The sequence below is a fragment of the Alternaria rosae genome (assembly GCF_020736505.1).
Source record: "Alternaria rosae strain MPI-PUGE-AT-0040 chromosome Unknown BKA58scaffold_8, whole genome shotgun sequence".
NCBI classification, from domain to species: Eukaryota; Fungi; Ascomycota; class Dothideomycetes; order Pleosporales; family Pleosporaceae; genus Alternaria; species Alternaria rosae.
This window is the reverse complement of record NW_025763577.1, coordinates 427,433-452,502: the sequence shown is the minus strand read 5'-3', so window position 1 is coordinate 452,502 and position 25,070 is coordinate 427,433. Positions and strand designations below refer to the sequence as shown.

At 51.4% G+C, this 25,070-nt stretch overlaps 11 protein-coding genes across 11 annotated transcripts; 4 read left to right on the top strand and 7 right to left on the bottom strand.

Annotated features, from left to right (window-relative positions):
* The first annotated feature begins 607 nt into the window (after window positions 1–607).
* BKA58DRAFT_222770 (uncharacterized protein) lies at window positions 608–1,624 on the top strand. Its single transcript, XM_046166283.1, has one exon. The coding sequence runs from the start codon at window positions 743–745 to the stop codon at window positions 1,550–1,552; it is 810 nt and encodes a 269-aa protein (XP_046022453.1). The 5' UTR covers window positions 608–742; the 3' UTR covers window positions 1,553–1,624.
* A 1,000-nt stretch (window positions 1,625–2,624) lies between these two features.
* Window positions 2,625–3,970, bottom strand: BKA58DRAFT_321306 (uncharacterized protein; the record flags this gene model as incomplete). The annotated part of the gene is made up of 2 exons (XM_046167801.1): window positions 2,625–3,785; window positions 3,872–3,970. The coding sequence occupies 2 exons, from the start codon at window positions 3,968–3,970 to the stop codon at window positions 2,625–2,627; spliced, it is 1,260 nt and encodes a 419-aa protein (XP_046022452.1).
* Window positions 3,971–4,578: 608 nt separating this feature from the next.
* Window positions 4,579–6,114, bottom strand: BKA58DRAFT_471489 (uncharacterized protein; the record flags this gene model as incomplete). The annotated part of the gene is made up of 1 exon (XM_046175231.1): window positions 4,579–6,114. The coding sequence occupies one exon, from the start codon at window positions 6,112–6,114 to the stop codon at window positions 4,579–4,581; it is 1,536 nt and encodes a 511-aa protein (XP_046022451.1).
* Window positions 6,115–6,780: 666 nt separating this feature from the next.
* Window positions 6,781–8,378, bottom strand: BKA58DRAFT_422849 (uncharacterized protein; the record flags this gene model as incomplete). Its single annotated transcript, XM_046172839.1, has 6 exons — window positions 6,781–6,838; window positions 6,889–6,972; window positions 7,025–7,428; window positions 7,478–7,535; window positions 7,593–7,853; window positions 7,914–8,378. The coding sequence occupies 6 exons, from the start codon at window positions 8,376–8,378 to the stop codon at window positions 6,821–6,823; spliced, it is 1,290 nt and encodes a 429-aa protein (XP_046022450.1). The 3' UTR covers window positions 6,781–6,820.
* Window positions 8,379–9,482: 1,104 nt separating this feature from the next.
* On the top strand, window positions 9,483–10,772 carry BKA58DRAFT_389647 (Alpha/Beta hydrolase protein). The gene is made up of 2 exons (XM_046170764.1): window positions 9,483–9,584; window positions 9,640–10,772. Exons 1-2 carry the CDS (start codon window positions 9,504–9,506, stop codon window positions 10,459–10,461), a joined length of 903 nt encoding a protein of 300 aa, XP_046022449.1. The 5' UTR covers window positions 9,483–9,503; the 3' UTR covers window positions 10,462–10,772.
* A 306-nt stretch (window positions 10,773–11,078) lies between these two features.
* Window positions 11,079–12,062, top strand: BKA58DRAFT_320560 (uncharacterized protein; the record flags this gene model as incomplete). Its single annotated transcript, XM_046167770.1, has 1 exon — window positions 11,079–12,062. One exon carries the CDS (start codon window positions 11,079–11,081, stop codon window positions 12,060–12,062), a length of 984 nt encoding a protein of 327 aa, XP_046022448.1.
* A 42-nt stretch (window positions 12,063–12,104) lies between these two features.
* BKA58DRAFT_461363 (uncharacterized protein) lies at window positions 12,105–13,282 on the bottom strand (the record flags this gene model as incomplete). Its single annotated transcript, XM_046174799.1, has 1 exon — window positions 12,105–13,282. One exon carries the CDS (start codon window positions 13,280–13,282, stop codon window positions 12,146–12,148), a length of 1,137 nt encoding a protein of 378 aa, XP_046022447.1. The 3' UTR covers window positions 12,105–12,145.
* Window positions 13,283–13,858: 576 nt separating this feature from the next.
* BKA58DRAFT_413238 (uncharacterized protein) lies at window positions 13,859–17,334 on the bottom strand (the record flags this gene model as incomplete). The annotated part of the gene is made up of 6 exons (XM_046172409.1): window positions 13,859–13,915; window positions 13,969–14,808; window positions 14,947–15,120; window positions 15,382–16,385; window positions 16,439–16,845; window positions 16,901–17,334. 6 exons carry the CDS (start codon window positions 17,332–17,334, stop codon window positions 13,859–13,861), a joined length of 2,916 nt encoding a protein of 971 aa, XP_046022446.1.
* A 294-nt stretch (window positions 17,335–17,628) lies between these two features.
* BKA58DRAFT_422845 (alpha/beta hydrolase fold-3 domain-containing protein) lies at window positions 17,629–19,216 on the bottom strand. The gene is made up of 2 exons (XM_046172838.1): window positions 18,706–19,216; window positions 17,629–18,654 (listed from the first exon to the last, which is right to left on the bottom strand). Exons 1-2 carry the CDS (start codon window positions 19,112–19,114, stop codon window positions 17,942–17,944), a joined length of 1,122 nt encoding a protein of 373 aa, XP_046022445.1. The 5' UTR covers window positions 19,115–19,216; the 3' UTR covers window positions 17,629–17,941.
* Window positions 19,217–22,023: 2,807 nt separating this feature from the next.
* On the top strand, window positions 22,024–23,902 carry BKA58DRAFT_365366 (heme peroxidase). The gene is made up of 2 exons (XM_046168869.1): window positions 22,024–22,374; window positions 22,427–23,902. The coding sequence occupies exons 1-2, from the start codon at window positions 22,236–22,238 to the stop codon at window positions 23,878–23,880; spliced, it is 1,593 nt and encodes a 530-aa protein (XP_046022444.1). The 5' UTR covers window positions 22,024–22,235; the 3' UTR covers window positions 23,881–23,902.
* On the bottom strand, window positions 23,903–25,025 carry BKA58DRAFT_389637 (uncharacterized protein). Its single transcript, XM_046170763.1, has one exon. The coding sequence runs from the start codon at window positions 24,954–24,956 to the stop codon at window positions 24,069–24,071; it is 888 nt and encodes a 295-aa protein (XP_046022443.1). The 5' UTR covers window positions 24,957–25,025; the 3' UTR covers window positions 23,903–24,068.
* Window positions 25,026–25,070: the final 45 nt, after the last annotated feature.

Below are 25,070 nucleotides of genomic sequence, written 5' to 3'. Positions count from 1 at the left end.
CCGACTCTGATACCCCTTCTTTCTTCTTCGGTTCCGTGCTAATGGCTGCCATAGCAAACATGACGCGGTCTGTCCCGGGCGAGTTCGTCTCTGGCGACATCCGCAACCATGTGCTCTAGCTTTTATCATGTTTTCTGGGAGCGATTTTCCATACCTTCTTCGTAGCGGGCGTGGGTTGTGCGGGTTTTCCTTTTCAGTCCCTGTTTAGATGGGACCAGGATGGGTGGATCGGCGCATTATGTGGTCCTTGGCTTCCATATTTTGGATCGCTAGGGAGGCTTTCGATGAAGTATGGTATGTATGTACTGTAATCACAAAACATTGAGAAATATGTCGTGAGCAATCGTTTCCGACCTGTCCATGTTCTTGATGCACCCCAATTAAGGAAGAACCTAAACACTCTGGAGCCTACGTTAACGTTAGGTTACTTACTTTGCATGTTTCTATGTTAATTTAGGCTGCAGACCTGTTCAGTTTTTTCCTTATATGAGGTGGCTGTGTCGTATATCATCTCTAGGCTGTACCATGGTTGGGGTATGTTGTTTAGTCCCAATCCAGCATGACAGCCAGGTAACTAGGGTTTTTCAAGTCATATACTAACATTACATGTATGGAAAGGTACAAGGTCTTGCTCCCAGTATCTCTGTTATTTTCTCGTTCATTTACCACACAGTAATTGCCCGCTCTCCCATCTTGTATCATCACCGGTCACGCTTTCAACATCATCAATACCGCTCCAAACATGGAGAAATCCAGCACTATTCAAGGCAAGCCAAATTCAGAGCCAACAGTCGCCCTAGAAGAACCCGCACTAATCTTCGAGTTCTTCGAGACCCTTCCTGCAGAACTCCAAGCCAGCATCATCAGATACGCTTGGAATAATGCAGTACATGCATCGCCACGACACCTCCACGCTGACACCAAATTTTGCCAAGTCTATTCTGTAGTCTCTGCATCAGCAGCAAGTACATTAGCAGCAAGTATACCTTCCCCAGTACATTACAGAGTCTCTCCCTCTGTCAACCACGACATCAACTTGCACTTGACTAGCAAGTTCTTCGACGCCGAGTGCAAGTTCCTGGCTGCGCCGCATCTTCTCCACCTCCCTGTTTCCACCTCGGAGGGAACTAAATCGAAGGGAACCAAAGCAAAGGAATCAAAACCTCTCCTCTTCATCCCAGACGTAGACACCCTACACATCAACACCAAAGGCGAAATAACCCACAAAGACACCGTCCTCCATGCTTTTGCCGCCTTGCCCAAACCCCTCCGCGACACCGTCAAACATATCGACACTGACTACACAGACGCACAGGACCGACGCGAGCTGTGCGATCAGATAAGTCGCGGAGGCGGTCCATCGAGCATGGTCCGCGAAATGGATGCGCCGAGATTAGAAACCGTGACTATCTCGGTCTGTAGCTATATCCTAAGGGATAGTAGATCTCTTGTGTTGCTAATTTCTGGGAAGGAGGGGCAGAGAGTGGAGATGAAGGTTGTGGCAGTGAATATACGGAAGGGGATGGGATTTTGGGGTAGGATGGTTGGATAAACAATTGCGGTGAGGTTAGGCGTGGCGGATACGTTGTATGATTCCACCAAGTATACATACCAAATGCTACAACGTCGCCGTCTGGCTCAGGTCTCATTCATACATACTACCTAGCTACACTACCAATTATACTATAGCCTGATACTAGCTGATCTTCTGAGCCAGCTCCACCACGTATAGACACCTTGTAGTCTCCAAGCGGCTCTGTTTGGACGTAGTGAGTGTGTTGAGGAGCGATGCCTCTATGATCGAAATGCGTACGTGCAACTTCTGAAACTGGTGGGCGACCTGGTGTGACGATCCATACGCATCTTTGGCCATCTCGGGCTCTCGCTGTGGTAGACCGCGTAGGGTTTCGTGGGGGAAGGCCATCCCCAAAGTGAAGGTCGTCCAACTCGCTCTCGGAATGACTGCAGATGTCGTAAATGATTGATCCTGACTGGCTTACCGGGCCTTTGACTTCAACAACTTTAGCATATCTCCGCTGGTCCTTCAATACCACAGGCGAAGCTGAAGGCAGAATGCCAAGCTGATGCAGTGTTGAACTGAGTTGTGAACTCACGCTGGGAACAACTGGAGACGCAGGGGAACGTTCAACGAGCGTTGTTTGACCACTGTTCAGTTGCGATGGACTGTCATATGCTCCTGGAAGATGCGATGGGTTGACACATGCTCCCGGTGTATGAGGGGTGGGTGAAGACGAGAAAGCTTCGACGACAGTTGCTGGACCACTTTCGAGTTGCGATAAATTGTCTAAGGATGCTACGAAGTGTGGGGTTGGCGAGAAGCCTGGTGGAGACGTTGCCGCATATGTTGCTGACAGCTAATCAGTAATCGAGCATAGAGGCGACGGACGATGTGCGGTGTTGTAAGCTTGGTTATCCTGCACATCCTTCCAGTCTGGTAGAGCCGCGAATTCTGCATCGGACATGAAGGCGGGATGCGAACCTGTCCGCTTGTTGTGAGTATATTCGACGGGACGCTTCAGCCACAAGCTTTCGACATGCTGTATCCGATGGCGCTCCTGTAATCGAGTCACCCAACTTTGCGCTTCTTCCTCTTCTTGCTCTTCCTACGAGCCGACCTCGTCAGCCCAGCTGCGGCCCTTCTCCATAGGCGATGGGAGGCCAAAATCGTCTGTCTCCTTCACCTTCTCTTTGACCTCTCCGGGTGCCTTGCCCTTGGCCGAGGGTAGTTCTGGGAATTCTGATGCTGAAGGCGCAACGTTATCGCGCTTTTCCCGAGTGTTTGCTGGCCTCTCATCGGAGCCTCGGAAGTCGCCACGGCCACCCCTGCTGCCACGGCCTCTGCCTCTACCTCGTCCGCGACTAGACTGTGCAGAAGTTTCATGGTAATCTTCGCCTCCGTTGTAGCCGTTGTCGACTGGTCTCGAGGGTGCGATGCCACCATGCGCGCCACGTGCAGCGCCTCGTCGCTTCTCGTCTCCAGTGCCAGAGAAGCCATCTTCTTTCTCGAAGTCCCACTCCCTGCCCATTTGAGCATTGAGCTTGCGCTGACGGTTCTTCTCACGTTCTCCCATCATCTGTTGGCGACTCTGGCGCTCTGCCTTCTGCTTCTCCGCAAGAGCCTTCTTGCGCTCTATATCCTGCTTCTGCATGACAGCTTCTCGTGCCTCGAAATTGCCCTTGTCAGCCTCGGCGCGAGCATGGGCGCTCTGACGGGCTTCATTCTTAATGCGCATGTTGGCTAGCTTCGTGTTGAGCTCCTCTTCTGTCAGGCGCGTACGTGCAGGTCCACCAGTCAGGCCTCTGTCTCCGCGCACGGCGTGCGTGGTCTTCTCCTTGGGCTCGGTTGGTGCAGAAGGAGGGGCTGAGGAGTCTGCGACATCTGCGGCGGCAGCGGCAGTCGGCGCAGCTTCCTTGGGCGCCTCGGAGGCCTTCTTGCCATTTTCTTCTAGTCGAATATCGGTGTTGTGTCCGCCGCGGCCTCGTCCACGGCCCCTTCCTCTTCCACGGCCGCGACCTCTATCGGCGTTCCTTGGCTCACGAGGTGCATGCGGGGCGAGATGTGCTTGCGGTGCAGTCGGCGGTTGTACTTCCTCGGGAACGAATGCGGCGGCGGAAGCCTGTAGCTCGATGGAGTTCTGCTCAACGACTGGTTCGGCGATAGGCGTGATGTCGTCGTCGAAGAAGAGGTCGTCTGTGCTTGCTGTTTGAGCGAATGGATCTATTGACGGATCGTCGAAAGCGGGGTCATAGGACGTGCTGTCGATCTGGTGGGGGTTAGTCATTTATACCGAGTATATGACTACTGCAGCAGGAGATATATCAAGGGCAATGGATGCATTAGTCAACATACCTGTGCTGGCGCTGGTTCTGGTTGAGCGACACTGACCTCGGGCGCTGCTGCTGGTTGCTCCACCTCGTTAGGTTGGGTTGCCCATTTTGACTTGAGCATGATGAATAATAACGAGTAGTGCTAGAAATAGTATCTAGAACGAAGTATTGGATTTGAGTCTCAGCGACGTTATTTAGCGATGTTGGTTAGCGATGTGAGGAGTCTTGGTCGTTGCGGCTGGCCGAATTACTTGCAGGAACCCTGGCAAGTCCGTGCGGAACACCTCCCCGCATCTGCAGTCTAGACCCGATGGGTCCTTCCAGGCCTCACGTCCATGGTTCAGTGGGAACTGTCCTCAGCATTCGCTGCGTCTTACCTTCGTCCTCGTAGAGATGGATGGCAGGGAAGACCGCTTGGTTGCCACGTGTGCAGCAGAGAGAGGCCCGGCACACCTCATACATGGCAAAATTGAACAGGTGCCTTGCAGCAAACATCAAGCCCATGAACAACAGTTCGCTAGCTGCAAAGGCAATGTAGACTTCCGGTATTATCAATTTTGTGCTAATGTTGCTCCTGCTGAAGGAGACCACAACATGGAAATATTCATCTCCGTGACATAATCTACCGATCCACGAACGCCTTCGCTAAATCATTGGAAAAGGAAGTAGGGCTATGCAGCCAATAAAATTACAAACACATCAAAAGATAAGGAAAGATCCGCACGACAGCTACTCTGGTTCTCCGTGTGAACTAGGAAGGACATCAGATACCTGAACGACAAAAGCAACGTACGGATACACTGGGATACCGGAACCGTAGGAATAACCGTCTTGCGGTTTACACCAAGGCAGGTTCTCCGCAATGGGCCAAACTTGTCCTCCTGAAGATGGAGGCTTGGGATGGAACGCCAGAGGCGTGAGTGCTTGACCAGGCCCGAGAGGTGAGAATTCGCGGCTCTGGCGCGAAGAACCTGGCGATAGTTCCGGTGGAGAGGTTGGTTGGTCTTCAAGCCAGCCGAGTACCTTTTGGCACACGGTTTCCGTGATAGCGTTGCCGACGTTGTCGAAATCCTGTCCGTTTAAGGTGTACTTGAGAATACCAGGATCACCAAATGCTGGTGCATGTGGAGGTCGCTTCGTAGCGGCGAGACGCATTTCATCCTCGACATCCTCCACAGTTCGAGGTGTAATTGGCTTCTTCGTTACCCTAGTACCGGAGATGGCAGACATGTCGCCTATGGACACTGGACCATCGAACTTTGCAAGCTCATCGAACTTGGGAAAAGAAATCTTGGAGATGCCTTGGGCCTTGACTTTCACGAATAGTTCGTCGAGAGCTGATGACACCGTCAAATCGGCTTCAGTCAACCCAGTCTTGATCAGCGTGATCTCGAAGCCATTATCGTCAAAACAATTATCAGATGGCTTGCCCAAGTAGGACAATAGCCAAGCCTGGTCAAAAACCTTCTCCTTGGGATGGAACTCAGCGTCGACAGACACCTTGTACTTGCAGCGAATGAGCCTCTGGCGCGGAGTCTCCATGTTCTCGTTTAGTGCTGCTTCTAGAGCCTTGTTAAGGGCGACAACGCCGTATGCCTTTTTAAACGCTACCACATGGTCGGTAAGCCAACCGGGGGCGATGTCTTCTTTTGTGATGGAGATTTCGACGGGTGGGGTTTGGGCGACCGCAATCTTTCCGAAGTGGAATACTGGAGCGGTAGGGTTGAGCATGCCTATATGCGCAGTTTTGAGTTGTGAAGGAGGAGCAGTCTTGGGGTAAGATATACACTTGAACTTTTGTTCGACTCTGGTTGGGCTGCTGCCAACCTTGGTTGGAGCGTTGTCATTGGACCCAGTAGCAAGGTCCTCGAATGCAACCACGGGTGGATCTGTGTCAGCCTGAGATTGCGAGGTGATAGCCTTGATATTTGCTGTCCGGGTTACAGTGAGGGCTTCGACGTCAGTAGTGGCCTTGTCTTGCATGGTTGGCTCGTCTCGAGAAAGTTCAGACGCAACCACAACGTCAGCAATAGCCTTGACCGTGGAAGTAGTCACGGCTTTTCTAGCAACGTCTTCTTGTACAGGCGCATTCTCTTTTGAGATGATGGTAGTGACTGACGCATACGGAGCGTTGTTCGCGTAAAATTTTCCGGTGGCGGCAATGCGCCTTGCCAGCGCCTTCTCTTTCTGCGCCTTCTTGTGGTTCTTCAAACCCTTGTTCTTCTTGTAAGCGACATCTCCGAAGGCGTCCTTGGGTGGAGCCATATTCGCGTTTCGAAGGTTCGAAACGAGAGTGTGACTAAGTACTGTCAGGGGTGGCGTGAATGAAAGCCTCAACATGCAACTTACAGATATGGGTGATAATAGTATAAGCGAGGGTATGGCAGAGTGCTCAAGACCAGATTGATGACTGCGGGCCAAGAGGAATCGATGCGCGTAATCAATTGAACGAGTATGCAAGGGGGAAGAACGAATGTGGTGAGCCGTGTCTAGTGCTTTTGGCCTGCGGGCGATGGTGTTGCACGGGTAAGATAACCTCGAGTGGAGCGCAAGCAGGTTGATCGTACGCTGACCGCGGTAAGCTATCGACTCTGGGTGTCGTGCGCCGTATTAGACACTAGTGCTGTGGGAGTGGAAGTGATGTAATGATGTGAACAATGGCGTCCGTGCGTTGAGACAAAGTAAGAGTGAAAGGAATTCTAGTGTGACTAAACGTGCATTGTTTGACAGTCACATTGTTCAAGACGCCTCGATCGTCACGTGGGGTTGCCGGAAACTAATGTTAACATGAGACGAATGTGTTATAAGGCATCTGTAAGACGGCTAGAGCGCTGCGAGATCAAGCAGACCGGTCCAATCCAACAAGAATTCTTGAAGCCGCAACAACCTCGACAGCACATGATACTAGCCTGACCTGATCGGAGGAATTACATCCAAAGTCTCAGATTTTGAAGACGCAGGGCGTTTGGCGCTACTTCACTGCGTTCCTCTGTATATGCGTCAGTACGTGCGCCGAGCAAGTTCAGTGGGGTGATTTACCCTGCACCCCTCCTCGTGAGGAGGGATGACGAAGATGAGAGCGCAAAAGCTGTGTGCGTAACCAATCTCTGCCTCGTTATCGTACTATTCGAAAGTGTCAGCAAAGTTTCAGGACGGCGTGAGTAAGACTGCTCACCTTGAGGAAGCCGAACTGCATATTACTTATAGTAGTGCGATTCAACCATTGTACCTTGACTCGTTCATGGGGATACCCGGGCCAGAATTCGCTCCAGCAATCGAACTCGCTGCCACCTTTACTTGACATAACGAGTTCGGAGAGTTCTTTGCCGATGCACGCAAGTTCGAGATCCTCTTGGTCGTCATCTTCATCAAGGTCCTCGGAGTCATACTCTGCTTCGCTGTCGTCTTCTTCATCACTCGCAGTGTGAAGTACGGGTCGAATGAGCGTCTTGATGCTTAGCGAGCGGAACACCTCATATGCCTTGGAATCTGACCCTTTGAGAACAGCAGATAGAGCTTCTGAGCCCTCCTCAGTGGCGTGAGCATATGCATGAGAGCAATACTTTCCGAGTCTACCGCCTGGAATCGTGTCAGTCATTTTCGAGCAGTATTCTAGGTTATCACGAACCCTTGGTCATGAAATTGGGACTATTCAAAAAGTTCGCGACCTCGCGATAGAGTGGCAGCTGCTAGACATCGAGCACCTCGGCGTGTCCTGCAGGCTCTCCAAAACCCCGACGTACAAAAAAGTTGTATGTAAGGGTTATGCGATGGCCCGCGGTGACTTCGAGGAATTCATGCTTGCAGTCACTGTAGAATGCTGCCCACTGTGTAGCGTTGACGTCACCAGACCAATCGAACATAGTAGTGTGCCCTTTGTGGCGGACGACGAGCTGACCTCCTTCGTGAGCGCACAGCAAACAGACGACAAGTGAGCCGAATTGCTTCTCAGAACGTGGTGTATCGATATGTGGCTTGAACAGACCTGACGGTGCTCCGTAGACCTGAATACACTGTCAGTTTGTTGAATTTGCTGAAGTGGAAGAAGGCGAGAAGTCGCGTACATTCAACTTGTAGAGTTCAGCTTGAACACCCTGTGACTGGTTGGGGGACATTGGAAGCAGAGCTTGCGCAACAACATCGACGATACCAGTCTCATAGGGACAGAAGTTGGTAGAGAAGGCGGAAGTGTCGAGCTTGGAGGCCTTGCGGTACGATTTGTCCATGACGTCCCTGCCATGATATCCGAAACCAGCAGGCTCGGTACCTTCGAGGAGCTTCGCAAGTGCATTGTCCACTATACCCTTACTGTCGACTTGTAGAGGTAGAATCAGTTTCTCGGTGACGCTTGAAGAGCCCCAGCGGATCGTGATCGGCGAACTTGGATGGTCGTTGGTGTCATCTAGGCCGTTGACAGAGCCACCACACGCGTATGTGGAGTGTGTGAGTATATTCTGGAGAGCCTTAACAATCGGCTCAATTGAATTGTTGTCATCATTTTGAGCGTCGTCACGGTTGTTGCGGGCCATGTCTGCAGCGCTGTGTGCGTAGGAGCAGGACGAGTGAAGTCAAAACAAACATGTAGTCCTACGAAACAGGAGCTTCTCAAGGCAGCAGTACGACGTTTCTTCGTTGTAGGATATAATGATGTGACGGTCACGATCTTGCTGTACGTCCATTGGTCATTGGGATGATGTTCGTGCTCTTGTGAGCAACCAGCCAGGTATGGTAGCGTCTGTAATGGAATCTATCGATAAAGACCAGAATCAAGGAGCCTTGCTCCGTCTCGAGGGAGAGTGACGAATGCAACCGCTTCTGATCGATGGTGTATCTGCGTCCTTGTGAACAAGGACGGATGATATCAGACTATGTGTTACTGGGTGAAGACGTGAGGAAATGCGAGTATGAATGCATCGAGATTACTTCAGTTAGGGAGACATGAAGCTGACAGTCTTCTTCGACATGGTCGCCCCTTCTGGCGAGTGGTACTTTGACGGAACACCAGGCGAGATCGTGGAGCAGTTAGGCGAGATCGTGCAGTTTCGCGACCGTGAAGATGCTAAGACCTTAGATCCGTTTGTCATGACTTTCGCAAAGGCGGTCTAAAATATGCCGGTCCTCCAACACTTCCTGCTAGAAACGGAGCTTGGGCACAAGATACGCTACTGGGAGATATCGTACTATGCGCCTGCGATCAAAGAGAATGGGCACGGGCGCGAAGATGATGATAAGATGCGACGGATCTACTGTTCCGTCGGGGAAGTATGGAGGCCAGATGACTTCATGGCAGAAGCTTTCCGACGTATCGGGCGGGATAAGCATGAGCCAGAGCTGATTGAAAGGTTTGAAGGAATGGGTAGCAGAACTTGGCCGCTTGGTTCTCCTTGGACTTGGTTCTGACCTACCTGGGTATGTAATCAACTTATCTGCGCTTTTACAAATGACTAGGTAGTCTTGATAACTCTTGCCGAACCATTATTCGATTGCGACTACTTAGCACTCCAGGCAGCTAAAACGGCACGTGCGGCGACAAGCCTTCCCGACGCTAAGCTTCATTGCGACAGCAACGCGCTTACTAAGCAGTCTGAACACTTCTACGCTCCATGCGTCCCATTCATCTTGTCGACCCACCTTGTTGTCGTCGACCTTACAAAATGCCCGATATAACAGCCAACGATGGTATTCATGTTCACTACGAGACATATGGCTCCCCCAGTGCCGCTCCCTTGATCTTGGTGAGCCCCCCGCTATCGAGCGCGTACCGCTACCAGGCCTGACATTGGTCGCTAGCTGCACGGCTTCACGGGTTCAGGCGCAGTCTTCAAGCGCAATGTTGCCGCACTCGCAAAAGCTCACCATGTCATCATCCCTGATCTGCGCGGGCACGGCGACTCCGGTAAACCAAAAGCCGGCTACAATGTGGCACGCCTAGCGATGGATCTGAAGAATTTGATCGAGTTCTTCGGTCTTCGCGACGGCACCATCAAAGCCATAGGCACGAGCCTAGGCGCAGCCATCCTATGGAGCTACAGCGAATTGTTCACTACTGGCGCATTCTCGCACATGGTTTTCGTGGACCAAGCTCCACTACAGAACTATCTTGAGGATTGGGGTCCTGATTTCGGCAATCTGGGATGCAACAATCCAGAGGCCCTGAACACGATGCAGAAGACACTGATTGCCAACCCGAAGGAGGCGCATCTCGGTACTATCGCGGCGTGCTTGGGCTACAGATCTCATCCGCGACCCCGAGACCCTCCGTCGGATTCGGCACAGTGGGAAGATGACGAAGCGTTCTTCCTGGCTGAGGCTCTGAAAGGCGATGGGTGGTGGTATGGGAAGCTGATGGCTGATCATACGGCGAACGATTGGCGACATCCAATCGCTCATGCTTTTGGGCCGGAGAGCGGTAGTGAAACAAAAGTTCTGGTAGTAGCAAGTAGCCGAAGTGGATGTTTCCCGGCTGCAGGACCGCTCCAGGTGGTGGAGCTGGTGAATGGAGGCGAAAAGGAAGGACTCGCGAAGGGAGTGACCGTGGATTGGGGTGGTCATTGGTGTTATTGGGAGAAGCCGGAGATGTTCAATGCGCTTGTTCTTGATTTCTTCTCGTGAGCGCAATGTACGCTGTAATGATTTGATGCTGCTGCGAAAGAGTAGTTCGTATTATTTGTCATCTCGACGTGCATACCTAGAGACCATCTTTTCATCGCCCAAGAGCGAGAGGGGTATAACTTCCACGCAACGAGTTCTTTCGCGCGTCACAAGCTGCAGAGCGTAGCTTATGAGTGGCCTATGGGCAAAAATAAGGCGAAATCATACAACAGTGGGGATTCACGAGCAATTATCCACAGAACCACTTCTAACACGCCGGCATCGTGCTTGTATATGGCTGAGCAGACAGGAAAGACCACTATGTGGGGTTCCCCAGGCTAAAGAGGCGGCTCCCGGAGGCTCTGGGGCTAGCGTCTTTGGTTTGTGGCTCGTAGCGAGCAAAACTGCCTCGAGACGAGCATGACTCGCCTCGATCCCCGCAAGACCTTCACGTATATATGCTCAGTTGTCTGTATCTTCATCGCATTATCATCACGCACTTCTTTCTTGTGCAAATATATTCCTCTTTACTTCTTCCCAGCATTGAACAGCTTTCATATCGAGACATCAAGCTTTACAGTCAGAGACCGGATTACCGCAGACCTCATCCGGGAGTTCAAAAAAGTAGACCACCAAAGATGTCAAACAACATCCTCATCACCGGCGGCGCCGGCTTCTTGGGCCCTATGCTCGCCGCCAAGTTGGCAAAAGATTCTTCAAACAAAATCGTCCTAACCGATCTCCGAACACCTCAACGGCCAGCCGGCATCTCAGACTCAGCTTCCAACCTAGAGCTCACAGCTGGAGACCTCACCTCACAGTCAGACATCGACAAACTTCTCTCCATGCGCCCACAATGGTCAGCGATCTTCCTATTCCACGGCATAATGTCCGTCGGCTGCGAAGAGAACCCCGCACTTTCCACCAAAGTCAACCTAGACGCCACGCTTTCCGTTCTTACATCCATCTCAAAACTCCAACAATCCACCAAACCCCGCATTGTCTACGCTTCTACCCAAGCTGTGTACGGACCACCTTATACGGCAACAGGTCCGATTACAGATGATACCCCTGCGACACCAATAGGCGTGTACGGCACCCACAAGGCCATTATGGAGAAGCACATTGATGATCTTAACCGTCGTGGTCTTATCGATGCCTTCTCCGTGCGTCTACCTACCGTAGTTGTACGTCCAGGTGCGCCATCGCGATCAGCGGCAGCATTTCTGAGCGGCCTACTGCGCGAGCCGCTAGCCGGGCTCGAATGCATCGTCCCCATTAGCGACCGTTCAGCGCGACAGATGATATGTTCGCCACGCGTCATGATCGAGAACTTTGTGCGCGTAATGAAGGCACCCTCGAATGCTATGCCCGAGCATATTCGCGCGGTGTACATGCCGGGAATCAGCGTCACGCTTGGAGACATGTACGCGGCGTTCGAGGCGGTGGTTGGAAAGGAGAAGCTGAGCCTGTTGAGGGAAGAGGTGGATGAGGAAGCAAAGAGGCTGCTGGATAGTTGGCCGCAGACTGCGGAGTTTGGAAATGCAACAAGAATGGGGCTGTTGTTTGATGAGAGTTGCGAGCAGATCTATAGAGAGTATGCTGATAGCTTGAAGGCATAGGCTCTGAAGTAAAAATGCATTACGAGTTTCAATCTCAACATTCCAAAGAATCATTGTATATCGCAAGGAAAGTTATCGCTTACTCATGTAACAGTCTCAAAATAGACGTCCTCCTCAGACCTTTCGACGTCCAAGTAACCCAGCTTCTCCATGTTTACCTCCCACCTCTTCACCTTGTCTTCTTGCGACCCGGTCAAGAGCTCCTCTTTCTTTCCGTACTGCCACCGGCTAAAGCCTCCAGGCCCATCAACCCGAGCCTTATACGTGCGACCAGTCTCCAGCCCTTCCATACTGCGAATACATCCCTTCTCGTTGTCTAGGTTCTCCAACGTACATTCGAAGCGCCATGGCCTGTCCGCTGAGATCTCCACGAAATCGTCATCATCTGGGAACTTTGGATGAGGATCACCATCCCAGCACGCGAAAACGGCATTCCATTCAACCTCCTCCCCGCTCTCATTGTCTCGACAATCGATTAATTCGTCAACACAGTTCAAGTCTCCAGAACAGAGTCTCGTGACCGAAAGTGAGGAGCGTGATTTATCGAACACGAGAGGCTCGGGACTGTCGGTCGTGTATTCGATGACGAGAGTGAAGGGGATTGGACTATGAAGATGAGCTTTGCTGGGCATCTCCAGCCTGGCGAAGATTCGCGGGGGCGCTGGATCGTCGTGGACGGTGAAATAGTATGTGCCACCTTCACGTCCAACGGGCAGCTTCTGCGCTGGTAGCAGGTTCTCGGGTCGATCATCGATCTCATCCATGTAACATGCAAACGCTTCGCCGCTGCTCTCAGACAACCGCAAACCGTAGGTATGGCCAGGCTGCAATACCTCTTTCCATGCAGCATGTGTGGCATCAGTGAATACGACGACTGATGCTTGCCGATGCTGCGGCGATGGTTTGGGTGGTATATTGCGCTGGCCTATCTGAGGCGGCGTGGCAGGTGGTAGCTGCACCACACTTGCATTGTCCTTGTCAGACTTCACTAGTTCGAATAACCCAGATCTCAATGCCGTTAGGAGATCCAGGTCCCCCGTGGTAGTGGCGAGACCATCACAAAAGAGAGTCATCGAGCGCTCTGTCTCGAAAGTCGTGATTACCATGCGACCTAAGTCCCAAAGTCTTTTGCGGTTCACCTGCAATATCTTATGGTGTTCCAAGTCTTCTTCATCATATCGTAGGCATAGGGTATTGCTGAGTAAGATTTGACTAGTCATAGTGAGCGAGTCCTGTCTGGTATGTACAGCGCAGGCCTGGGTAACGATCGAGAGACAGACGCTTAGGGGTAAATCGGGAGTAATCACGTAGCCGGAAAAGCTGCCAAACGATCTCTTGCCAGAAGACAGCAATCATGAATGTGACGACAATTGTAAAGGCTGTGCCGTGTCGATGTTCTAATAATTGTGTGACGTCATGTCAGACCTAGAACCCGAAAGGCCAGCGCTTGACGAATGACTAAGATGAACCCTCTCCGCCGCTTGGAAGCCTACACCGGTCAAGAGTTACTACTGAGGTACATCTACCAAGCTAGACCCCGATCGTTCCCACCCTCGAACAAACGAGATCGCAATCATTAGCGACCAAGTTGTCCTGACCGCGCTTCTCTTGACGATGACAGTTTCACATGATCATTCACTATCACTACCATGGCGACCACGACCAAATTCGATTAAGATAACAAGCTAGTCCGATACTCGCACATCGTTTACAAAGCTCATATTACGTTAGCGTCAGCGTTCCAGCTGAAACGAGCTTGTTTCGGACACAAGCCCTGTCCGTCGTAAGACACCTCTTCATGTTTGCGTTTCTCGACCTGCCGTGCCTGTTGCCAAGGTATGGAAGGACGGATGCTCGAAGACGTCAGGTCTCTTATCATTGGAAACCATCCGTCTTGCGACTGTACAATGTATTGCGATTTTGCTCGGCATTCCCTGTAATCGTCTTCGCGTTGGAGCGCTCGGTCGAGATCGGCGAGTTCGTCATCAGAGAATAGGGCAATAGGCATAGCAACTATCAGCAGCTGGGGAATTCCGGGTACATAATGGTCCGCACCATACTGCAAAGACAGATGGAGCATATCGCGAACGAGTTGTTTGAACTCTATGTCGTGTACACTTTGCTGGACGCCATTACGCATGGCTTCGAGGAGGACCTCCCATAGAGTGCGGTCACCGTGTGTGACCACGTTGGGATCTAATGCATGTTCAAGGAGGATGCGATATTGTTCGATACGCGGAATAAGCAAATCTTTTGACGATGATCGACCAGTTGCTAATTCCTGGCATACGCAAGTAAGCCATCCGTCAGGGGTCCTGTCGTTGTATACAACGGAGATATCAGCGCCGTATCGAAGGAACTCTCGTAAAATCTCGTGTTTGATGCGCTGCGAAGCAGTCGGCAGATGTAAGGAGTCACTTGCTAGCGTCCGTAGGAAGGCTTTGCTAAGCGTTGTACCTCGCAGCGTAGCGTTCGGGTTCAAGCCGCGGCTGAATAGGCGCTTGAAATATCGCAACGTGGTCCGCAGATTATCCTCTAATGTGGCATCTATGCGAGTCAGCATGCTGATCCAGCTGCTTATCGCCATGTTGACATCGACACCCTGTTCAAGAAACATTTCTAGAACAGTCCAGCATTGGTCTTTTCTTCTGCCGTCCATCGAGATTGTCACTTCGTCTGCGAAACTGATCCAATTGGATGCGCCATTAACGACAAAGTTAGGGTCGACTCCAAGTTCAAACAGTTGCTTTACCAATGACGGTATCATAGTAGTTCCAACTGCTCTTAAAAACGATGGAATAACCCGGGCTTGGCGATGCCCAAGAGCAAAGTGGCGTTCAACAGAGGAGGGTAGGCACAGTTCGTATGACTCATCAGAACCAACAGGGCAGGCTATTGCATGTTTGAGTATACAGTTGAGATCCAATACACTGCCATCCTTGTGCATCCGATAGCTCAGATAATTCGCGTAGCCAATGGAAGCTGCGAAACGGATAATGTCGCAGTTCAGACCGCATGCAGTGTGAAATGGCCGTGTGCGCTCATTTTCTAGCTCTGCCTGGTCGATGACTTCAAAGCAGTCAGCCGTGTTGCCTGTTTTCAAGGCGCCTTGGCTAGCTAACTCTACGGCCAGCTTCAGAGTAGAGGGACATGAGAATCTCTCGATGAACTTTGATTCGGCAATCAGAGCTCGACTTATACCAGTAAAGGTGTCAAGTTCATTTGACGCCCAGGACTCGAGTTTCTCCCTCATACGCTTTGTAGCGAGGAAATCATTCAATGTGCGGTGTAGGAAGTCCACTTTGGTCTGGGCGGAGACATCGGTTGGGGAAGCTGCCTCCAGCAGGCCCTTGAATCGACCATTGAGCCGTCTCTCGGTCTGTGTTGCACGTTTCTGTATTGAGGAATGTCGCCATCTCTTGCTGGGCATCTCGAAGCCGAAAGTTGTGTTGCCCTGTTCCAGAAAGTAGTAATGTATCAATTTCAGTTGACGAGGGCTTCGCATAGCGGCGAGGAATGTACCGGCCATCCGGCTCCGATAGATCCTTTCGACGGACCCCAGTATGTGCTCGAAGAACTCTTCTAAATCTGAAGGTATCGCGCGCAACCGCTCCTGAAGTAGGGACACAGGGTCCTCGTTGATCATGCCATTGCGGAGCGACTTGACAACAAGACGTACCCAAAGAAACACTCCCTGTGCTCGCTCTCCAATATCATGAATAAGATCATCGAAAAGATTCGGTTCGAGATCCGTGGTGCGATCGTATGATAGCAGATTCTCCCGTGCGAATAGTTCGATGTCTGGTCTTGTAAAGTCATGTAGTCGAAGCACGTTTGCGTTGGCCATTCCGAAGGAATCTTGAAAACAGTTCCAAGGCCTACTGGAAAGGCATAATTTGACGTTCGGAGTACTGGACAGGTCTTTCAGTGTCTCGATCACATCCCAACTGTCTCCATAATACTCGTCAAGACCGTCTATTTGAAAGTAGAATCGGGTGTTGACAGTAGATTGAGCTCGAAACAAGGCAAACGCTCTTTGTAGCTCTGAGAGATTCCACGGCTTTGGCAAGGTGATATCATGAGGCTGAGGTTCCGCGTTCCACCTTTCAGGACATATCGTTGGAGCCAACTCCGGGCAAGCATATAGTACATGGTAGAGGAGGGTTTGTAATAGTCCCTCTAGAGACTTTTGCATCTGTTGACCCGGCGACCAAAAGTAGAAGCACGCTCTGACCAACGGAACGTTTCCGGACCAAACTTGAAGGGTCCGGATCGTCTCATCATGTTCGTAGAGATGTTTCATTAATGTTGATTTTCCGGAACCTGACGTATCGTTCAGCTGACTGCTAGGTTTGTGGAATGTAGCTAGAACTCACCTGGCTTTCCCGTAATCCAGTAGATCCCACTGCCATGTTGCAGCCATTGTGCGAACCGAATATCCGAATTTGAAGCACCAATATCGGGAATACTATTGTTATACATCCAGGCAAAGGTCCTTTGGTGGGCATCTCTGATAGCACTTTGTCGTATATGCATACACTCATAGCGGAGACTCGCAATGATCATATGACACTGAGATGCTCGATGAACCTCCGAAGATAGTTGACAGAATCGATCATGAAGTTTCTTCCAGAAAGCATCACAGTGGAGAGCTGAGATGCGCTTCTGGGTAGCTTGGAGCTGGCTGTCCAGAGCCTGGATTTGTGATGTGATACCATAGCCTGTCTGTATATTCTTCTTTTTCCAATCCTCCAAGAGGTCGATAAGCTGGATCTGGTTGTCACTAGATACATCGGAATTAGTGTAAGTGCAAATTAGACACCGTCAAGAGACATTACTTCGTGTCGGAGACCAGATGCATCGTGACCTGATTTCTCAGGAGTTCCAGCCTTGCCTGCAGTTCTTCGATGTGCGCCTTTCCCCATACGAACTTCAGAGCTTTCCGAAAGCTCTGCCATCTCGTTGTTGATTTTGCAGATCGCGTCCCATGCTGCTTGTGCTGCAGTCCAGAAACTGCATCCAGGAGTTCCTCAGCAATGATATTGCAGCGTTCGGCGATGTTGCAGAGTCGCGATGGTGAGGCTGCATTCAAAGTTAATCTACTACTGAGAGCACTGATGTCCTGGGATACGATGGTGAGGTCGACATGCTCATTCAATGCGCCCGATACGGACTGACGTAGTTCCCTTGATTTCGACAGCAGCACAAAACTGAATGAGATGAACTGGATAATGTTTCCGGCGAGACCAATAGCGGCGAGACCTTCTGCCATGCTGATTGTGATCTTGCTTAGTGAGTCGAGAAGGCATGGCCGAGCGAGAAGCGGCCAACCTTCATTTCATAGATAGAAGCGATGCAGCTGCACAGCCGCTCCAGGTCACATCACAATCAGGCTGAACGCTATGCTGCTTTGTGGCGACCTATGATTCGATGAAAAGACGGGAACGGTAGCACGACATGATGCGTGCAGTCCGACAAACCAGAACGATGCTCTCACGCAGCGGCGTTCCGGTGAAGTGTAGCAGCTTTGGTTGGTGTCAATTGGAAGGCACGAGTTCTTGTGTTCGGCGCTGTCCGTGTGCCGACCATAAGAGCCGCAAGGCACATCCCAAACAACAGGAGCATGGCTCCACCATCATTGAGCCTACAACAAGCCAGTGCCATCGTTTACCGATTGCATGCGACAAAATTCGGATTGATTCAATACAAAGACAGCAAATTGTGTCATGCGGGTTCATGGTTGGCTCGCCAGAGCGACTGTCAGCCTCGCACGAGTGCCTGAAAATGTGAAACATTTTTAGTGCTACGTAGATTGTACACGCGATGATGCACGCGACGAGCCGTTCGCATCATCGTGGCGATTGTCTCGTGCCTGCTTTTTATACCCTTCCCCTCAACCACTCACCCGCCCGCTTAGCCATGTTCACAGCCTCCTGTTCAAACCCTAGAAGATGGCCAAGAAGAAGGATGTCATGTGGGACATGCTCCTCAATATCCAGCTGAATATCGTTCCCTGCTGCCTTCATCTTCTCCGCCCACTCCACAATATCAAAGTATAGTACCTCTCCGCCGCCCGTATTCACGAACATGGGCACTTTAGTCTTGAACGTCCGGTTCTTCTGCGACACGTAAGGCTGCGACAGGACCTTGTCCCCACCCTCGCCCGCATACGCGCTTGTGCCCCATGCCGTGAAGGGAGGCGAGATGTAGTCTGTAGCGTAGTTCCGGTTGTCGTGGACGTAGGAGCCGGAGGTATCGGCGGGGTTGGTCCATGGTGACCAGAGGAGCGCGCAGGAGGGGGCGGGTAGACCGAGTTCGGAGCCGTAGTCAGAGATGTAGCGGAGGAGTGCGATAGCGAGGTTGCCGCCTGCTGAGTCTCCTGAGAGGATAATGTTCTTTGGGGAGATCTCGAGGTCGTTCAAGAGGTATAGGTATGATGTCAGACTGTCTTGGAGGGCGGCTGGGAACGGGTTCGACGTCCTCGAGACGGGCAGGGTGGAGAGGCGGTATTGCGGACAGAAGATGTGCGTGGCTGGTGTGTGTTTGAGAAGTTTCTTTGCCATGGGTCCGCTGGCTGCTGTACGTCCGTCTCCTGAATTGAGTTAGTTACCCCCTCATTGCATAGTGAAAGCGGTTTGCTCACCCGTAACGAAAGCTCCGCCGTGTATGTGGAGAACGACCTTGATGTTCTTATCGCTACCTGTGGTCAACGGCGCAGGAAACCACGTCGCCCCGATTTCCACAGGCACAACGTCCTCGTTGCTTCTCAATGGCCCCTTGTATGCATCCTTCTTCGCCGGCTTGATGACTACGAAGCGTTCCTTTTCTTGTTCCGGTGTCAGGGGTAACGGCGTGGCAACCTGCACCTTGGACACGTGCCATAATCCAGAGAAGAATGCGTGTACGGTGATAGCCTGTCGAAGAGTCCAGCTGGGATGCTGGCGACCGAGCACGAGGAACTTGATGAGGATGATGGGGAAGCGCACGAGCTCGAAGCCCAGGGCGCCGAGCCCATAGATGGCCTTTACGGGGTGTTGCGTGAGGTCCACCATGGCGCTAGTGGCAGTGTAGACAGAGATGAGGAGAGCTCCATTGCGGGACTAGAAGTTTATAACACGATGACGATGGTGTGCCGCTTGCCTGTGATTGTTGAGGGGCGGCTGGTTTCGATGATCTGAGCCGAGGTCCTTGGCAAGGCTAGCTCACGATCTCCAAAGCTACCCCACATCTGTACCTTGACTTTTCCAACCTTTGCCCTTATCGACTTAGAGAAACGGATCTCAGGACGCATCGCGCTGGATCCGGCGATATCGCAACCCGTTTTCGAGCACGCAACAACGACCCGACGTCGGGAAGCTCACCTCCAGGTGACTTACACGTCCCGGACAATTCTCCGGCGTGCTGTCTTACCTTCGTCCTACCAGATTCCTCACAAACAGGCACACATGCTGAGACGCACTGACGCTTGTCACATGGGAATCTAGCGAGGCTGCCTCACCTCACTCCTATCTATCGCGGTAGCATCGATGTTGTTCAAAGAGTGCCTTTTTCTATTCGACACATAGTATCAGACGAATTTCGACACTGTACCAGGTTGCTCTCAGGAGAAAGAGCTTGGGATGCGTGACATCACCTTGCAGGTTCAAGTAGGCAAAGCGCTTTTCAGCTCTTTGCTGGATTTGGGCATCTCAATCTTCTTTATGTCTTTCCAACCTCAGTAAACCTTTCCTAGGCTCAATTCGTATCACAGCCAGCCGATTGCTGTTGCATGACGGGCTCATCTCCTTCATTTCAAGAGGAGCGCGGCGTTGACTGGTATCCTAAATGCCTGCTCGAGAATTATGGCAGTCATCTGACCGAAGTCAAGGGGACAGGTAAAGGTGCCAGTCGGATCGGGCTTGCATCTGAGCCTAAAGATTCTAACGACGTTCCTTCTTCGGCACAGGAGGTAAGTAGTCTTCATCAGGGTCTTCCTGTTTAGGCTTCCTTCCACCGGACTTCTTGACAGGCTTCGCAGCGGCGGATCGTTCCAGACCATAATACTTGATCAGCGCCAGGATATCCTCTCGCGTAGTGCATGTGTCGCGACTGAGCTTTGTGTTCCGCCCTTGATCAATACGCTCCCGAATCCTCTCTTTTACTTCGTCCAGCTTTCCTTCCGCAAGCCTTGCTAAATCCAGAAGGAGGATCAGGAATTCCTCGCCCCATATCTCAATTTCAGGGGTGTGTCTATAGCTGAGGCCATTTGGAAGGGCTTGGTGCACGTAATGTATACCCCATCGACTGCAAACCTCGTTGATCACTTCGTTCATGACTGGGTTGGGGGTCGGAGACCGTGACCGTTGCGTGTTGGGTGTCATAGTTGATGTCGATGGAGGAGTGCGTCTGAGGGCCTCGGTTGCGGGTCGCAATACGTTGCTTGGATCGTGCAGAGTCGCCGGTGGGTATAGAGAGACTGCGATCATATAGGAGCTGGCGGAATTATATCGTGTCGGGGAAAGACGTGTGACTGAACAAGGTCGCCATCAATCCGTGTGAATGAGGAGTAGCCACACAGAAGCTCGCATTTCGACTTTCACCAGAATCAAATCGCCTGCGGTCTACGACTCGCTCGCACCGGAGAAAGCGATGGCCTAGATGCATCGTAGGACTGCATGTCATACTCCCTACGCTTTTCCAGAAGGACAAGGTACAGTTCGCACACGATGCCATGTATTCGAACTAGAATATTAGTGCAGCTGTCGAAGGCCTGCGTATATAATATGTTCATGGTAAATCTTATAAGGAGCGGTGGCTGAGTCCTACACCCATCCCATCTCGTGATGAAACGACAAGTAGGACGACGTCCATCATTCGAATGAACAGCTTCTACCTAAGTGAAAAGCTAGTTTGATGTTTGTCTCCGTACAGTGAACCATGAATGTTCCATCGATGTCCAATCCGGCTTGCTGTCGAGCAAGCTCTTTGAGCCCTTCACACCTTCGACGCGAGTACGGGTCGTTGGAATTGAGTGAAAGCTGAAGCACTTGACTGTGAATGAGTACCGACACGTACAGTAATAATTCGATTATTCAGTCATACTTGTCTCTTGAACGTGGGAAGATGACAACGACCTGGAGGAAGAAGGGGAGATTTGCTTACTCAGCTTATCCCACCAACCCGAACCCTGGCGTCTTTCCGCTGAGAGTTCCAACCAACTTCAATCACCATGCCTTGCACTCAACGACCGGCATCTTTCCGCCGTCGAGCAATGCTAGAAAACCAACGATGCTGGTTTCCTCACATCACCATCTTTTGCGAATACACGGGATGCCAATGTCAGGTCTCAGCTATCAGCTGTCGCACCTGCCGGAAGCTGTCAAACGTAGAACGACCAACATTGCACATGCACGTTGAACACCGCCGCACTGTCTTCGCCCAAGACGTCAGACTAGCGCGCTCCTCGTACGATAAGCAAAAACAGAGAACAATGGGGACGTCGCATGCATAGCCTTGCTGGTTCTTATGCCTCGGTAGAGCATGTTGCCCCTTTTCGCAAGTCAGGCGCGCGTGGTAGCCCGTTCAACCAACGGCATCGCAAACTATGCGAGGGAGCATTCGTGCGTAGTCGCGAACAAACTGAAAAGTAACAACAATAAACACTCGGGCGATCTGGTCGTCTTTGTGATGTTGTATAGACTGTACGCTCTGCATGTCGAGAGCTCCGCCAAAATACTAGGTAACCGCATCCGTCGGCAATTCCGCCGAGAGAAGGCGAACCCCGACCACTTCTTGTCGCGTGCGCAGTCCGGAGATTTTCAGGACCAATTGACTAGAAGAAAATGCCAATCATGCATGGGGTTTATGATGCCAAAATTAGACGACAACGGTCTAAGATCGTTTTCTAGACGAGGCTGTCCTAGCTCCTCGGTGCGAGTAACGGCAACCCCACACCTTCCTTGCTCCATCCTACATCGTATCCCGAACACGAACTTAGTCGCTGCGACGGGCACTATGGCAGCCTTTCCCGTATGCGCATTGATCATGCGCCGTTTAAGATACCCCCCATGGATATCCTTTAATAGCATTGCGCATCCCTAGAAAACTTATATACCGCTTCTCTGCGCAAAGGTCTCCGCCATCATCACCCGACATTCGTCTAGTCATTCGTTAAAATTCCCAACCAAAACAATCATGAGGAGAAACCAACTAATCAGCCTCGCGCTGCTTGCACCAAGTTGTCAAGCATACGTCTGGCCCAGCAAGTACGACCAGCTCGATGACCTCTTGTATCTGCAATCTGGCTACATCAGGAACGGAGAACTCTCAGATCGTACGTTTCTAGTTCCCTCAGTATATGCCGCTCGAAACTTACACAACAATAGAGGTTATGACCTGTGGATTCGGCGCCGGTCAACCAGGCATCCAAAAGGCCGCAGAATGGGTGCGAACGAACTTCCACGACGCTGTCACCCACGATGCTGCAACGGGGATTGGAGGCTTGGACGCTTCGATCCAATACGAACTCGACAGACCAGAGAATCTTGGCGCTGCGTTGAACAACACCCTATCCGATATGGCTAGTTCAGTCAACATTCGAAGCTCTGCAGCCGACGTTTTGGCCTTATCATTGGTCATGTCTGTGGCTCGTTGCGCTGATATGCGCGTGCCATTACGACTGGGGCGCAAGGATGCGGCGGAGGCAGGTATCAAAGGCGTGCCAGAAGCGCACACCGACCTCGAAACCACAAGGAAGAGATTTGAAACTGCCAGTTTGACAGAGAAGGAGATGATCACTTTGATTGCTTGTGGTCACAGCATTGGTGGTGTTCACTCAGTCGATCACCCGGAGATCGTTTCCGGTCCCGTCACTGCCGAGAACAAGGCAACTTTCGATACGACGAGCGGAGAGATGGATAACAATGTGGTACTGGAGTACCTCAACAACTCGACAGCAAACCCCCTGGTCGTCAACGCCAACAACACGTTGAACTCCGACAAGCGCATCTTCCTAGCCGACGACAACGCGACCATGCGCAAGCTTGCAGACAAGGCCTACTTCAAGTCGCAGTGTGAAGCTGCCTTCGAGAAATTGATCCACCTCGTGCCAGGAGATGTCACACTAACAGAGCCCATGGAGCCCGCAGACATCCGTCCTTACATCACATCCTACCAAATCAAGGATGGAGCTGTCGAACTATCAGGACGTCTTCGCGTCCGAACAACACCAGTCACCGGCCGTGACGGCAACTCGCTCACTGCTTCTCTCATTCCAGTCTCGCGCAACGGCACCGCACCTACCGAGATCGTCGCCAACCCCGCTAGGTTCAAGGGAGGAGTGTCTTTTGGATACCTAGACGAAAGATTCCAATGGTTTGAATTCGACCAGACGCTCAACGCTACCGATGCGTTCGAATCCTTCACCATTCGCGTCAACGATGAGACCTACGACAACGGCGGCACAGGCTCATACCCGATCAATGCCGACGTCCTCTACCAAAATGCACAGTCATGCACAGTTCATGACACGGCTACAGATGAATGGAGATTGACTGTGACTGCAGCCGTTTCAAAGTCTCTTCTCCAGGGTGGTGCTACACCACAGATCAACGTTTCGAAGAAGTCCAAGGTTCAAGGCCTCGTCATTCCTCGTCTGATGCCAGATATCGTCGAGATGACGCGTGCAGGCAAGGAAACTGCGGAGTATGTTTACTATACTGCCACGACGGTCTTACCTGTGAGTGGGCTTGACTCTACTTTTGATATCGAGGTTGGCAACTCCAAGGTGGAGTTTATCAACGCGAATGCTCTTACTCAGCAAGCGTGTGCGCCGTTATAGATACCCCATATGTAATGAACATTGTTGATCTCTTCGATTCTCGAGCCTCTAATAGCTACATGGAGGTATATCGTTCCGTGAAGTACAGGTATAGATCTCAGAATACGCTGGTGATACGTCAAGCAGATGAAACACACTAAGTCAATGTCGCCATCACGCCTTGCTACTATTGACACTACTACTCCTGCTCACAACCCTAGCTCGATAGCAGCTTCCTCGATTTGCATTTCTGTCTTGTATAGCTCCATTTCAGTCTCGACGTCTCCCCTTCTCTGCTCGGCCCAAGCTAGATGATCTTTGTATTCACCGTAGAAATCGGGATCTGTCAGCCACCAATCGAGCAACACCACGTCAACACCGTCTTCGATGGCACGGAAGTCATCATCGTATGACATCCTGAATACCTGATCATCGTGGTCGATAGAAGTTATGTGAAAGCGTTCCAGTTGGAGCTGAAGTATGATCTGGCGTAATGGCGAACAAGCTCCAAAAGACCGGGCTAGAAGTCCTAGGTATATACCGACTTCGTGTGCGTCATCCGATGATTCAAGAATAGCTCTTACAAAGTCGTTTCTCAACTTTCGCGTGGATGGGAGTGCAGCGACGCCGGAGTCATTATAGACAAGAAATTCGCTCATGTTGAATCCACGCTTCATGAGAGTCTCAACAGAGACTCTATAGAAGAAGTATTTCTCTGGGATCCCCCACTCGAAAAGGTACTCGTACCGCAGTCGGCTAGGTTTTTCCATTTTCCCCTTCCTGGCCAGACCCTCCGCATGATGATACCTGACATGCTTGTCTGCATTGGGCACGTAGATGAAAGCAATCCAGATTTGGCTAGGATATTCTCTGTCTTCGTAGAATTTGTTGAAGGCGCGCCTGAGGGTATCAAGTATGCGGCTGCTAACGGAAACGAGGGCAGTCGGGTATGTCGTGCGCAGATTCAAATGATTAATAAACTCAGTGAGAAGGTTGTCGCCTAAGGGTCGTCCTTGCCCAGGACCTTTGCCAGAGATGAGGCCGCCAGCGCTTGTTTGCGAATAGCATCGATAGAAGTAGCTTCCACAATCGCTCATATTTGGATGTGTTTGGTGTGGTGGACATGATTAGGAACCTCTACTTGCAAGCACCTCAGGACTTGTTCCCCGCACGAGCAGGGTTGGTGGTACCAATCAGGAACCTTGCCTGAT